Genomic DNA, 15,767 nt, shown 5'->3' on the forward strand with positions numbered 1-15,767 from the left:
AATCGGCTTCACACCTGGCGTGGGATTGCTTAGACCCTGAGAAAGTGCAGTGTTGAGAACAAGCTCCTGTAGTGTGTTATGTACACACGTGTAGCGTGTTGAAAGGGTACCCCTATTAACTTTGACCCCCTATGAACGGCATGCTGGGTACAGCCCACTCTCCATCGCTCGCTACAGTACATTCAAGAAGAGAGAGTGGAGTATTACATTGTAGCAAACATTTCAAGAATCAGCTATGTACTGTAACTTTCAGAATGAATGCTTTTGTTTCCTGGAGATAGCCTGGTCCCAAATAGCTAGCTGTTAGCAAATGACACTTATACTCTAGCATTGCTCAGGGACGCAGCTATGCCAAACAGCCGGCCTGTTACCAACAGACACATTTTCAAGGCAGTGAGTGCACTATTATTTAGAATGTCATCAACTTAAACAATAAATAAAATAAATAGATTTATAAATATTAAAATAACACATCACTGCATTGGTTAGCATATTGGCATTTCTGCAGCACTGGAACACAGTTGAAACACAGAACACATTTTCTTCTTTTGCATTAAAATAGTATCTAGTTTCCTGAAACGAAAATGCTTGAAAGGAAATCAGTGACATTTAGGCAAACTCATGAACGAGCAGCCACTTGTACACAGACTTAATCATTCTTGTGTCAAAGCTTATAAAAACCTTGTGTAACACGTCTGAATCTCTATCTACAGATTCGATTTGAGAAGTGACACCAGTAACAGAGGGGGCTGAACAGGATTCAGATCATCTGAAAATGTTCATGACTCCCAAACCTCTTTGCTTGTTGCAGTTGATCTTCTTCATAGAGCAGCTCGGCCTTTACTAGCCAGTAAGACAACAGAACCAGAAAGCCGATCTGGGTCTGGGTTGATATCCAGGGAGGTCCTCCAGGACCTCCAGGACCTTCAGCACCTCCCGTCCAGAGAGACCTTTCCATTGTAGCAGTTTGGGCAGGAGCTCCAGGTCCTCGCTGCAGACAAAACACCAGGAAGAGTTAGTGAGATGCACTAACTTAAGGAAGTGCCTTAAACCTGCATTCTTTCTAATGGCCAGCATGGGGCGACAAGTCAGTTTCTATAGAAGTCTATGGGGAAATTGGCCTACTTCTCACCTGATTTAAGATAAGAGATAGACTATATTAATTCCACACTGGGGAAATTCCTTAATACCTCTGTAAAATTTTTCATAATGAGTTCATGGTCTTAATCGCTAGTTTTAATTCTTCTTCAATACAGCGTGATGTTTATGTTGTAAATTATAGTCCCATTTATTTAAAAAATGTAAAAGTAATGCAGGTTTAAGACACAAACTTTTGTAAGAAACGTCAGAATGACTTACCTCCATGTGCAACAGTCTGTCTGCATGCTTCCAACTGTCAGCTTTGTCGCATCGATGCTTTCACACAACAGTTCTTTGACTTTCAGCAGCATGAGGTTGCACTGTCGGACACCAGGAGCCTGATAAAACACAACACACACAGGTCAGGAATTGATGTTGATACCAGTGAAGATCTGATCCAGCTGCTGATGAATGAATGTCATTAACAAGCACTCCGTTGATCTCACCAGGACAGAGAAGGTGTCGTGAAGAATCTCTGCATCTTCAGCGACTGTTTGTCCAACATTTTGGCTCCAGCACTTTCTCAGTTTGCTCTGTTTGCTTTGGATAAGATATTTCAGGTAAAAGTGAGTGATGAGCTTGTAGGCCTCGTCTATCACTCTCTGAGAGACACAAAGAGAGAGAGACTGTTTAGTTTTTGTCAAATATTAGCAATAACAGAGCAACATAAAAACATTTTGACACAAAGATATGGATAGAATGCTGCAAATAATGCAAAGTCTTTACAATTTGTGATTGTAATATAGTTGAAACCTCCCAACCCCCTCCCCCCCCCCCCCCACCCCCAGGTCAGATTTTTACATACCTTTTGTAGGCCTATATCCTGACAGCATGACAGCTCAGAGAAAAGACTTTTTACTTGGTCTATTAGGAGGAAGAATTCCTTGTTGTCTGATTTGAAGTATCTCTTAAGGTGGCTCTGTGATTTAACAAAACATTCAAATTAGTTAGTCATTTGTCAATAGAAATATATGCCCCTTTTGAAATAAGAAAATAGCGGGCCTACATTTGTGACTAAGTTGAACAGCTACCTTTGCAGTGTTAGCTACGACTTTCATCAGAAGATCCAAAGTAAAATCCTCCATGTTTCTAAGCGTTGCCATGGTTTCCTCAAAGAGGCTATGGTCTTTGGTTTCCTTGAGAAGGATGTCTTTAGCTTTGGTCTGGACATACTGCCTGGGAAGAAATATTATAAACAACATCACTTATCATCATCATATTTATTTTCTTACATCAAGTCTTTAATCGACCTACACTGTGTCCTGATTCATGTGTTTTAACTGCATTTCTATATTGCATTTCTTGTTTTGTTGAGTGTCTTTTTATTATTAACATGGTTTGCAAGTAAACAATGTTTTAAGAAACAAGTTTGAATGAAATTAATATTTGGCAAATACTTACTCGAGTTTATTACAGTTGTTCAAAGTCTTAAAGAAGAGTTTGGTTTCTGGTTTGTCCATTTTTGCTTTCTCTTCAAGAATCTCCATCTGCATAGTGGTGTAGCTACAAACCACAGAAAATATGCACTGTTAACAATGCAACATACTGCCTTTAATTGGTGATATTTATGTTAAGTCTGCTGTAGAAATCTGTGGAGAAAAATAGCTTATTCTCACCTCTTCAGAAACATCCCCAGCTCTTGGAAACAAACCTCCTGCACGTAGTCAGAGAGTTTTGGGCTGATTTTTTGTGCTGTTTTGTGCATGGCATCAATGCACTTAAAGAGAAACAACAACAAAAAGAAACAATATTATTATACAACCAATAAACAACATAAAAATTATAAAAAGCAAAGAAATTATAATTTCAAAAAGAGACTTTCTTTTATCAAATAAAATAAAAATACATAAAAACTACCAAACAAATCAATTTATAGGAAAATAGAGTAATAATAAAAAAATATATGCAAACACACACAAATTATTCCCTATGGTCTCACAGTAACAACTTACACTCCTTATAATATGTATATCTTGTTTGATAAGTACCTGAATAGTGTCCAGATAAAGTTCATCGTAAGCTTCTGCGCTTCTCTCATGCTGCAGGATTTTCTCGAGGAACCCTCTGACTTCTTTCTGTGGACCAAAAAACACATATAGAAAACCATTAGAAGTAGCAGAAATACAAATTAGCAGCAAAAAGCAAGTGTGGTTTTAGTGGTACATATTAATTTAAAAATTAATATAATTCTGGATGAATGCATGACATAAACAAATATCATCGGTCGCTGATGTTATTTATCATTATCCTACAATTTAAAGTGGCTGAGAGAATGGTTTTAAAATGTGTTTTAATATGTTCAAAATATTCACATTGTGTGTGGCTAAATGGCTAACTGCTCAGAATATCAAGCATCTTTCTGGGAGGATTACCAAACATGAAAGCAGCAGGATAACATGGTAAAATTGGGCAAACATGGCTACCCCAAATCACAGCGCAAACAGGGAACTGAGCAGCAAGTGGAAGTATGTGCCCTGTCGGATTATCACCTGTGTTTAACAGTGCGAGAAATGTGAAATAGCAAATGATGTCAAAATGTGTAATTTTCTGGTAGTTCTTGCTACTTTTATCTACCTAAAAAAGTTGAAGTTAGCTTAGCACAAGCACTAGAAGCTGGTGGAAACTGCTTTGCTCCATCAAAAATAGAAAAAACTCATACAAATTCATACTTTTAAATTTATGTATACAGGCTCAACGCTAAGAATGTGACTTTGTAAATTTGGAGCAGTTAGTATAGGAGCAATTCTAAAAGCCCATGAGTCCCCTCAACTTATTGGTGTTTTAGCTTGCTAGCTAACAGTGTTCAGTGAAATAATATGTTAATAAAATAGTTTTTTGGAGGTTAGATTTTCTGAAATTACTGGAATTGTTGGGTCTTTGTAAATTATAGTGTGGTCTATACCTACTCTATCTCTAAAGTGTCTTGAGATAACTCTTGTTATGATTTGATACTATAAATAAGATTGAATTGAATTGAAATACCAAGTTCCTGTTCATTTAATAGGTTTTTACAGCCTCAAAACACAAAGTGGCCATAATATCTGTGTTTACTTGGACATATGCTGAGATTTCTGGAGGTTTACTTGGACATATGCTGAGATTTCTGGAGGTTTACTTGGACATATGCTGAGATTTCTGGAGGTTTCCTTGTCATAGCTCCATCCAGCCGTTTCGCGGTGCCAGCAGCTCCAGCAGGGAACCCCAAACTTCCCTTTCCCGAAGCCACATTAACACATTCTTCTTCTTTTTTTTCTTACAAACTTATTTTACACATTTTAGTCATAGCTGCTTTCATTTATTTTATTTTCATCTTTTATTTTCATGTTCCTCATGTAAATGCCCTCGGTTACCAAGTAACCACAATATTGTCACCACAGTGATGAGTTGTGTTCTGGGAATTAACCTACTCCCATGACTGCGTTACACAAAGACACACATGAATAAATACCTCATTAAAGGTGTAGAAGGCTAAAACAAATAAGTTGAGCTGTTAGAATTGTCCTAACAAATATAAGCATAAGCATCCCAAACACTATAAGAGGAAGGTGGTATTCTTACCTGTACATGTTCCAGCAGTTTGTCCTTTGCTTTTGCTGCACACTCTGTGAACAGCAGCATGTCAACTGTTTTCATGGGATCCATTTCATGCAGGTCAGACTGATCACATGGCTCCTGACTGGGAAAGTACCACAAATATCAAACTCAGAACTGGGCAGCTGCATGTGTCACATCTGTATCAAATATTTTATTATTCAGAAATAATAAGAGTTATCCACAAATATCCACAGTGTTCTTATTCAGTTCTAACAGCAGTTACTGTTACGCTTTTTGAGCTATATGTACAAAAAGTTCATGAGAACAGCCTGAACAGGGTCAATTAGATATAAAGGCTTGTCTCTATTATAAGCCTGCTTAAAATAAAGGCCCGGTACCATCCGCAGTTGAGGTGAAGAAAGATACAGTAGGTAAACATGCAGAGATAGATACCTCAGATATGTATCTCGGAGCCACATCATCAGCGCAAAGCAATTCTTGGAGGAGCTGATTTTGTCGAGTAGATCATCGAGGTGTTCAAATGTCTGACGATGGTAGCTTTCAATCAGACATCCCATCAACCCCATTGGTTTCAACAAGGGACCCAGCTTCACAAGCTCTTTGTGCACCGTTTCCTGCACATTTGACAGGTGGCGAGAGAGGTTCTGGTCCACATCTACCGGTGGCTCTGGGAAGCGCTGGGACACCGAACTTAGTATGAGGTGTTTGCAGTCGGCATCAGGGGCCACACCCAGAAGTTCAGCTAGTTGCTGACCGTTGATGTGTTCTTCACTCTGCAGGTGTTGTTCCTGGTTCCTGTTGGAATTGTTCTGAGCCCAAACGTTGTCACAACAGGTACCATCCTGTTGGTCTTCTATTAAAAAAGTCAAATGTAAACTTGTTATAGTTTAGAACACTGTAAATATTACTTTAAAATACAAATACATTATACATGTATGTTGCAATTCTGCTGACACAATCCTTATGGGTGTTAAACCCAGTGTTGGAATGTAATTAAGAAATTAATAAGCACAAATTTGAGATAATTGTACTTCACTTGAGTACTTTTTTTTTATCTCATGCCACTTTCTACTTCTACTCCACTAGAGGAAAGTATTGTACTTTTTACTTTGCAATTATCTTTGGCAATTATTTGACAACTCTACAGTAGTTGTAGTAGTAGTAGTAGTAGTAGTAGTAATAATTCATGGTTCCAAAAGATTTGCTTATTCTTTTAATAATGTTAATATATTAGTAATAATGTTGAGGTTTGGGCTGTTGGTTGGACAAAACATAAATGAAGGTGTCACTTTGGGCTCTAGGTAACTGTGACGAATATTTCTCACTATTTTCAGAATTTTTACAAAACAAATAATCCATCCATTGATGGAGAAAATAATCAGCCGATTAATTCATAATGGAAATTTGCCATGGAATTTGGTACAGACACTCCCACAGATAATTCATTGTAAAAACTTTGGTGGTCCTCCTGACATTTCATCTAGCGCCATCATCAGGCTAAACTTTCCCTTTGTCAAATTCTTTGGTTAATGACCAAATACCTGCAATACTAATGATATTCTTATTAGCCTCAGCTGTACTTAGTCCTGTGTTTAGTTCTAATTATAAAAATGTTAATGTGCTTGTCTTGTTTTATGCATGGGCATACACATAATAAAAAAAATGATGCACAGCATTAAAGGTGCAGCCTTATAAAACTAACTTTCTGTCATGTTTGCTGACACTGACCCTATGTTCCAGTAGAACTACATGAAGCAGGTCATTTTAAAAACAATCCAGCTCCACTGGCACCACCTACAGCCTGTAGTGTGATTTGCAAAAATCCACCTCTCCCTGTTCAGATGCACCAATCAGGGCTAGGGGGGTGGGGGGTGTCTGCATGTCAATCACTGCTCATGCACACGCATTCATTCTCCCTTGTGGGGGTAGGGGCTTCGGAGACCGTTTTGGACTTTAGCAGAAAGGGGGGAGGGACTGAGAAGTTGTCGATGTTCACATTTTTTGGCTAAGTCCTGGATCTTCCCAACCTTACCTACGGCACCTTTAATCTATGCTCAAGTTTACTCCTGATTTCTGGTTCATCCATCGAGTTCTTGGCTGCCATGCATTGATTTTATACTCATGAAGCAGAATAAGAGTTTGTTTTCCAAAGAAGAGAGGTTAAAATCAAACTAATGACAACTTTACAGTACGGGTTATAAAATAATATTTACTTTCTTGTTCCTCAAGCACAAAGATAGTGTGTGTTCTGCACGCCGACACACCTCAAGGGTAATTTAGGTCACACATTATTTCAGGTACAAAGGAATTCCGCCGACATGCCTGTATTACCGCCAGAGGCTACGCAGCAATTTGAGAAGGTCGGATTTGAACAGTTCACAGTTCTCAAATATTGCTCCCCATTGGTAACCGTTTTTAAGTTTTATAACCCTCTTTTTTTTCTTTCAATCTCATCTTGAGACACACTTCAATAGCACCCTCTGTTTTTAGAGTCCCAGTAGAAGTAAAGCCTACAGGTTTTTTTTGTGGCATTTTTACTTTTTTAAATCATCATTACTGCACTTGTGTTTTTCTGTGCCATCTGTTGTTTTGTTAATTTAACACTTCATAACTCCGTTTTTTTATGCTGTACAATTCACACATATACAGACATTTTTATTTATATTTAACCAACCTTTTCAAGCTGTGTTGAAGTATAGCTCTACACTAACAAGACAGACGGTAGTAATTATAGAGGATAATAATTATAGTCTAAGTAAAAAGAAGCTCACTCGTGCTTTCAGCTATGCAAACAAAGAAAACTCATAACCATAAAAGAGTCTTACCATCGTTGTTGTTGTTGTTGTTATTCTCTATTAAAGGTCTCCTGCTGTCGCTCATCCCAAATTTTGTCTTCCACAGTTTCATCTCTAGGTTGAAAGGTTCCACACCGATTGTGCCTGCGAGTGTCTTTGAAGTCATGCACGTTTCTGTGCAGTCAGCATGCTCTTTATAGTGGCAGTGAACGGGGTTTCCCATAACATCATCCTTACTCTACTTTCGTTTTCCATCGGGGCTGGTTCCAGCCGGTGAAAGTTGTTGCATCAGCCACAATAATAACATACAAATACTTTGGATGCTTATACTACTACTATGATAGTATGACATAATAATAACTGAATAATTGAAATTGAAAGAAATGTCCCTGACTGGAATTGATCATGTGACATTCTGATTATGTGGGATCATCTTGGAGGAGAGGACACTCTCCTGTGTTTTTGGAAGCTCCTTTACTACAAACTCTGTGAAATGAAATGGAAAATCACAGATGTAAATAACCCCCACCCCCCACCACCAAAAAAAAAAAAAAAAAAAGATGGCTGCATTGCATTCAGCTGTTTTCAGTTTCAGGGTGCATGCTGACCCACACCTGTGCTTTTCCTACTATGAAAATCAAAATGTCTGCCGCTGGGAATGTTGTTTACATTATTACTGCCCTGTAAAACCCAGAACGAAATGCAGAACGAAGTAAAGCACTGTAATTTATACACTGTGTATTCCATGTATTTATTGCCCTGTCTAAGAACGCTCTGGTCTGCACAAGGAGGAAGTCGGGGTGGATTGGCAGCTCATAAAACACAGTGCTTTTTCAAGCCTGGGGGAAAACCCAAGACTTTCACCCAGGAAATGCGTGTTTGTGTCCTGGGAGTGTTTTAATCCAAACCGAGATCTATGAAGGTAAATATGGTGCAAAACGTGAGAGCTTGTAGAATACGATGTGAGAACTTGCCGAACAAAAAATCTGAACTTGTATGTTAAAATTTGCACTTGTAAAACAATAAAAAATGTATAAAAAAATTATTAAAAAAAAACAAAATTATAGTGAAAATATTCACACACATGTTTCTGCAAATTTTAGTTTTACAAGTGCAAATTTTAACATACAAGTTCAGATTTTTTGTTCTGCAAGTTATCACATCGTATTCTACAAGCTCTCACGTTTTGCACCATATTTACCTTCATAGAGATCTTCTTTCTAATCTTAACTAGTCATGTTGGTGGCTAAACCTAACTGTCATGAGCTCCTCTCTCTCTCTGGCTCGCTCATCTCTCAATATTTCCCACAATGGGTGTTAGATACTTAGTTAGATACTCCCCCTTTCCCGGGACATTTAATCACCTTAAATATGATTGATATCAAGGTTAAAATGGAGGTGAATATTAATTCCTTGGCTTGTTTGCTTAACCTGAAAGGAGAAAAGAAATGTCAGAAAAGGGAGCGGCAGTCATTGTTTCCATGTGCCTGCAGGTATGTGTAGGTAGCAAGCAGGCGTTGCACTGTACTGAGTCATGGGTGGAAACGTGTTTCCAAATGCAAAACCCTTTACTTGTGTACGTACACTTTCTCATACTGGCAGATTGTTACAGAAATGAAAGACATCCAAAGCTAATTTGAATGTGAAACTGCTGTTGATTTATTTATTATTATATCCCCAGTTTCCATGACTGAGTAACATTTATTGTGTTTAGATCATTTACTGTGATGTTCAGGGTTAAACACAGAATGATCCATCACATTGATAATGTTCCTAATTATTTATAGTGAAGCATTGTCTGAAGCATTGATCACAGTTAGGAAGAAGAGCCGTTAAGAGATTATCAGGGATATTCCCAAACACACACAGAGAGCACAGGGAATTTCAGGAGAGCTGGATATTCCCTTTAACCCCAACAAAGTATGACCTAACTATGGAGTTCACATTTTTGTTTGATGCAGGAAGAGCTAGAATGAATCTCATTGGTTGCCTTCAAAAGAAGCCAAAATACTTCTTAACCACTGGCTGGTGCATTTACATGTTATGTGGTTAGAGCGGGGGTGTAAAGCAATACCGCTTTTACAGCAGCGAGCTGAGTCATCCAGAATAAGCAATGTAAAAGTACCACATAAATACATAATATCAAATCAAACAAGAGAGGAAGCACTGGAATAAAGACAATGGCACATTAATAATAAACCTGCTGATATCACAATATAAAAATTAAATTCTGTTGTAGATAAATATAGTGACTTGGGATGTTAAAATATAGTAAGACTAGTCTACAGCCATGCAATTTTTTTCTGGGAGGCTGTGCTTTGGGCTAAATGCTAATAACAGCATGCTTATAATGGTAATGTTACAGTAATTCGCTGTCACATGATAAACTCACAGGTGCTGCTAATGCTGCTAATGGGTATCGTAGCTTAATGGAAACATGGAGGACCACGAAAAGGAAGGCCAAGAAAAGGAAGATGGATATTGAAAAGAGCAAGAGAGCGGCTTTCTGAAGCGTGAAGGCTACCGTAGCTGTAATACCTACTTTGAACTGCGTGGTGCGAGAGAGTTGATTGTGATATATGATCTCAACGCTAGATGGGAAAAATTCCTACACATTGGACCTTTAAGTGTGTTAGCATGCTAACATTTGCTGATTCACACAAAATACAGCTGTGGCTGATGATGGTGCTGAAGGAAAAGTGAAAAGTTAAGGTATCACCAAAGTTATTATGTACGATTCATCCTGTGGGGATAATGAATGTGCTAATTTCTTGGTAAATCGTAAATATATAAAACTGAAAATCCATGCTGATAAATTAACTGTTTAAAAAATTCAATAAAACCATAAAGTTAATCCTAACCTCAGAAATTGGCGTTATCCAACACAACCACAAGATTTAAGCTTTATTTAAAGTTAAAATTTAAATCTATTTGGGACAATTGTAAGCTCATATATGAATTAAAAAAAAACAGATCTAATACTGACAAAGAACCAGGTTAATAAATAAAATGGGTTTATTTCCAGACAGAAACATTTATTTATTTATTCATTTTTCATACCTGCTCTTTAATGTTGAGGAGCACAATACATTCACAAGGGACGTTAACGAGATCAAGCTCCTAATCCTCTCTTATTGATGTTTAGCTTCTTTTTCACAATGTTGTATAACTTTTAAGCTCTTTTTAAATCCTTTTTATCATTGTTTGTCTACCATTTTTGTGTTGGAGTGTTGAATCCAGGACATTTTACTGCAAGGCTCACTTCAACTTATTTTTCCTCTTTTACTTCAACAAATAAGCTGTAAGACAGGACCCTCCCACTGGCCTTCAAGGTCCTGACAACTTCTTTACTTTAATTATGTGGACTGACCTCAGTGTGTACGGATATATTTTTAAACAGGAGTTGGACTGGCTGCTGCTGCTGCTGCCAGAGGATACTTGACTGTGTCTTTGTTTCCTGACATGAAAAAACAAGTGACATTTGCAGAAAATCAGACGACCCACAGGCTCCATCACGCCGAGGCTATGCAAAGGTAAAGTAATGATTTCATTTTAGTGCATGCCTGCAACAAATATTCTATTCTTATGATATGTTTGTGTTAATGTCACTGAGATGACACTATAATGTTGTTCTTTCTGTTGCAGGAGTACTGTGATGAACGAATCAAAGATGGGTAAGTGTAAAAAAAAAAGACAAGTTTTTAACCCTTGTATTTTCCTCAGGTCAAATTTGACCCATTTTCAATTTTTTTTTATCAGAAATATGGGATTCTTTCAACCAATTTGCCCAAAAATGATACTTTAAATGGTTTCAAAACAGTATCCTGACTAAACTTTGACATGTACCAGTCTGTGATCCACTCAACATCCTCTGATCTTAACTATTAGTCGAAAGAATTCACAATTTCTGCTTTTTTTTAAACTCAAAATTAAAGTATAATGTCATATAAATTAGGTTTAATGACCATGAATTAAAAGGAATGTTGAAAAAAGTGACAAAAACTTTTAAAAAGCATCAAAAGCACAGAAAAAAGCGACAAAAACATTGACAAAACAACAACATCAAAAAAGTTCATTTTCACTTTTGACCCAGAAGGACAAGGAGTTCATGGTCAACGCGAAGACAACACAAGGGTTAAATAAAAAAATAGGCAGCAATGAAGAAGCAAAAATAAAAGGAAACCCAAATAATGTCTTTTAAAATGTGTTTTATTCAGCATATTAAATCTGTCTACTCCGCTGTCTTCCGTTGGTTCCAATTTCCTCGTTAAATAAACAGAACGTGTCCAGGATCCTGTCTGCTGTGAAACCTGAGAGTCAGGTTTCTTATCGGGGACGCGGCGCATCAGGAGATCAGTGGAAAAGAAAGGAAATGCTACACCTACACCTGGGTCACGCCTGATGTGTAACAGAAAAAAAGCTCACTTGTGCTGTTTACTAATTAGAAGCAGTTTAACTAAGCCACATACAGGCCTTTGGTTTGGGCCTACATGTACCAAAATACACAAAACACTGTCTACTTCACAAGCCAAAAATGACATCTTAGAGGAGACTTACATTTAAACCTACACTTTTGAAGTGGTCTGTAGTGAGCTCAATCGTCTAATTTTCTATTTGGAAAAGTTATAAAAACCACCGGACACTTTTAGACAATCTGACAAGCAGTTCATTTCAATTCAAGTTTGTTGCCTTCCCTGTCATACTATAAAGCAGTGTTTCTCAAATGGGGGTACGTGTACCCTTGTTTTAGTTGTAGGGGGTACGTGAGATTTTTTTTGCAAAATGTTTTTCTGTTACAAGCCTGTAGTTACTTCTAATGTCTTATTTTTCTCCAAGTTTGTTGCTTTTTTAAAAGTTTTTGTCACTTTTTTTGAAGGTTTTGTCGCTTGTTTTGATTGTGGGTAGTGTAGTTTTTCTCCATAAGATTGCGGATGAAATGTCTTTTTCTTAAAACTTCACTTCACTTCATACGGACTTCTAGCTTGTACAGGAGCAGAACCTTTTGTTTCACAACCACGTAGGTAGCTCGTGGTCAGTCTACCTCGGAGGGTTTAGACATTATGGCTGATAATCTAAATCCTTACGGAGAAAGGGACTGTTGACTGGAAGTTCTGATTCCCTACTCTGCGTTCCAGAAGCAGGAAGTGTGACATAGGCCTATTATTGCCCTTCTTCCTTACTTTTTTCTAGTTTTTGTCTCTTTTTTCAAAGTTTTTTTTCTGCTTTTTTCAACGTTTTTGTCACTTTTATCGAAGTTTGTCGCAAGTTTTTATTACTATTTTCGACTTATTCTTGCCTTACTTCCTTCTTTCTACCGTCTTTTTCCAAGTTTTTGTCGCCTTTTTTAATCATCATTTAAATGTTTTCCAGGTACAAGGCTGTTTTTAGGGGGTACATGGCTTAAAAAAACTGTTCAAAGAGGAAACACAATTGAAAAAAGCTCGAGAACCACTGCTATAAAGTATCAGTGTGCTTAAAACTTTCCACTTCAAGTGGCAAATAATCACGTGTGAAGAGGTGTGAAAGTGAGCAGGGCTTGAATTTTTAATTGTTCATTCGTCACACAACTATTTCTATCAATTTTCTTGTGTACTGACGCATGTATTGCCCTTCTCTACAACAGCAGGCGTTTCTCTCCACCTTTGAGCACGGTGTTGCTCACACCATCAGTTCAAATTATCCTGCCTCTCACCAAACACTCTCAACTGAGGCAAAAATGTGTCACAAAAGTCTGTTTTCTCTACCCCTAACAGCATTAAAAGATGCCAGTGTGAACTTCAACAAGTTCAACGGACTGCCAGCTGCAAGATGTGAACCACAACTCCAATATGTGACGACCATACAAATCCCCAAAACCATTACCGCAGCCCCGTTCCTGAAGGTAAAACTAGTCATCATGATCTAAAACATTTTCATTCACTTCAATGTCCATTTTGCTGCTGTCTGTGATCAACTGTTGTCCAAGAGTCTGTTCATGAAGGTTGTTGAATATCTAACCTGTACATTTATTCAAGCATTGTCCTTAAATACAAATTTCAGATGATTGTATTTACTTGTATTCCCCTTTTATGCAACTTCATACTTTTTGCTCCACTACATTTTGTCTGACAGCTTTAGGTACTTTTCAGATGACAGTTTTTCCTCCCCCTCCTGTCCAGTGAACACCATGTATCTCCAGATGTTGAATGTTTGTGATAAACTGAAGGATGAAGTGTTCCTTTATGTATTTAGAAATTCTCCTCCTTCTTAAGCTAAATAAAGTCTTTAAAAAAAAGCCCCTCGGATCAGCTGGAAAATGCATCGTCACAAAGCAGAAAACAGGCTGTTTCTGACACCATGAGAAGATACGGGGTTCTCACAGGACAGCGACGCTACATACATATAATGACCTTATAGACCATGATGCATTGCTGTAGATTAAACTAGCCAACAGTATATAAAGGAGTTTAAAATGAGCACAAGCTTAAACATCTACAGCAGGAAAATGCAACATACTGTAGACATCAATGCAGCAGGAATATGACTCCACTTACTTTTAATTAAGTAAAGGATCTGAATACTTCTTCCACCACTGAACTTCAATGCTGCACATTATGTAAAGGCCATGATTTATAAATATATGATCTACAGTTTTTGTTTCAATCAATACTTCTTTTGATACTTAAGTACTGATGACATACTTTTACAGTAAGGTTTTAAAAGCACGTTTACTTGTAGTGAAGTATTTTCCCAGTCTGGTATTCAATTCAATTCAATTGTATTTATAGTATCAAATCATAACAAAAATGTATCTCAAGACACTTGACAGATAGAGTAGGTCAAGACTCACATACTCTATAATTTACAAAGACCCAACAATTCCAGTAATTCCCCCAAGAGCAAGCATTTAGCGCGAGGAAAAACTCCCTTTTAGGGAGAAACCTCGGATGGTGAGGAAAACTTCCTTTAAGGAAGAAACCTGGGACAGACCCAGGCTCTTGGCAGTGTCTGACGGTGCCGGTTGGGGGTGTGATAAACAGTGGCAATAATAGTCACAATAAAGATAATGGAACTCTGACTAAAATTAGTAGTTGTAGTAGTTTGTGGCGTAGCAGGGCGCGGAGCAGGACCATGCAACCATGACTTAGGTGCCACCCTAATCCAAGGAAAACTGCTGGGCAAAAAAAAAAAAAAAAAAAAAAAAGGACTCCGGGGAATAAGCTCCCCAGAGCTATTAGTACTTTTAAATTAGGATATGAGTACTTCTTCCACCACTGCCTTTCACTTATCCTATGTTCCAAAGCAGTGAAAGGTTATGAGAGTACAGTACAGCTGGATATGTGAGTGGGAATCCCCGAAGGGAAACCTGATCTGTGTTCGTCTCTCAGCACGCAGCACTCACACCAGCTCAGAAGGACTATCTGTACACCATGGCAGCTTCCTACAGCACCACACACGTGCGTCAGCTCATCACCCAACACTACATGAATGTGCTGCACAGGCGCATACGGGCAGGTAAGGAAAAAGAAAACAAACAGGTTTTTCCAAGCATCATTGGTCCGCCGGATGTCCCTCTTTTCGGCCGGATGTCCGTTACCTTACTCTTTCTTTGTGTTGGCATTCTAACCTCCAGTGGATTTCTGAGGACTATGGTTAACTGCTCCTCAGATCTCTGCAGGGTAAATCCAGACAGCTAGCTAGACTATCTGTCCAATTCTCTGTTCTCTGTTGCACGACTAAAACTATTTTTGAACGTACACGTTCCACCAAAACAAGAACCTTCCCGAGGCTATTTTGCAGAGGCACCATGGCTCCGTCCGGTGCTTAGTGGCGCCCAATACGGTTGTGATTGGTTTAAAGACCTTCCTTGACAGCACTGTGGAGGAAGGTCTGGCAATGCAAGACTAGGGGTTTGGTACCCAGAAGGTTTACTGGCACCTCTTCAGCAACCAGTCCACTCAGTTTAATTGCCTTTTGTAAAACATGTTGAGAAACTTTTGTGTGAGAATGCACTTTTAATACATTTGACTTGATTTGACACTGAGTTCCAAGCTACTTTGCAATTGCGCAATATGTTTTTTTTTTATTTATTTATTTCAGGAATTTATCAAAAATATGCTTTATGTGGTCACAAAAGTTATAACACTATTTTACTCGTACCTCTGTTCGTAGGCTACAACCTACCAAGAGAGGACCTCGCTGTGTGTTCCGTTATCTCACCGGGAACTGAAAAGACTGATAAACCTTGCTCAGAGGTTCCTACCACGGCGAGGCACAAGGATAAGATAAAAACTAGTG

At 38.2% G+C, this 15,767-nt stretch overlaps 1 protein-coding gene across 1 annotated transcript; it reads right to left on the minus strand.

The window, feature by feature from the left end:
* Nucleotides 1-495: 495 nt before the first annotated feature.
* On the minus strand, nucleotides 496-5,207 carry si:dkey-196h17.9 (uncharacterized). The gene is made up of 10 exons (XM_028566593.1): nucleotides 5,128-5,207; nucleotides 4,699-4,816; nucleotides 3,129-3,215; nucleotides 2,757-2,857; nucleotides 2,542-2,643; nucleotides 2,172-2,316; nucleotides 1,946-2,059; nucleotides 1,587-1,742; nucleotides 1,360-1,478; nucleotides 496-991 (listed from the first exon to the last, which is right to left on the minus strand). The coding sequence occupies exons 1-10, from the start codon at nucleotides 5,154-5,156 to the stop codon at nucleotides 844-846; spliced, it is 1,119 nt and encodes a 372-aa protein (XP_028422394.1). The 5' UTR covers nucleotides 5,157-5,207; the 3' UTR covers nucleotides 496-843.
* Nucleotides 5,208-15,767: the final 10,560 nt, after the last annotated feature.

Source organism: Perca flavescens, chromosome 20, assembly GCF_004354835.1.
Source record: "Perca flavescens isolate YP-PL-M2 chromosome 20, PFLA_1.0, whole genome shotgun sequence".
Lineage (NCBI taxonomy): Eukaryota > Metazoa > Chordata > Actinopteri > Perciformes > Percidae > Perca > Perca flavescens.

Excerpts from the sequence above, each read along its gene's own strand:
- si:dkey-196h17.9 (XM_028566593.1), bottom strand. The coding sequence starts at position 5,156 with ATGATGTGGCTCCGAGATACATATCTGAG. Across the intron at positions 2,060-2,171 it reads TCGTAGCTAACACTGCAAAG|AGCCACCTTAAGAGATACTT; the intron begins GTAGCTGTTCAA and ends GTTAAATCACAG. Across the intron at positions 992-1,359 it reads ACAGACTGTTGCACATGGAG|CGAGGACCTGGAGCTCCTGC; the intron begins GTAAGTCATTCT and ends TTTTGTCTGCAG.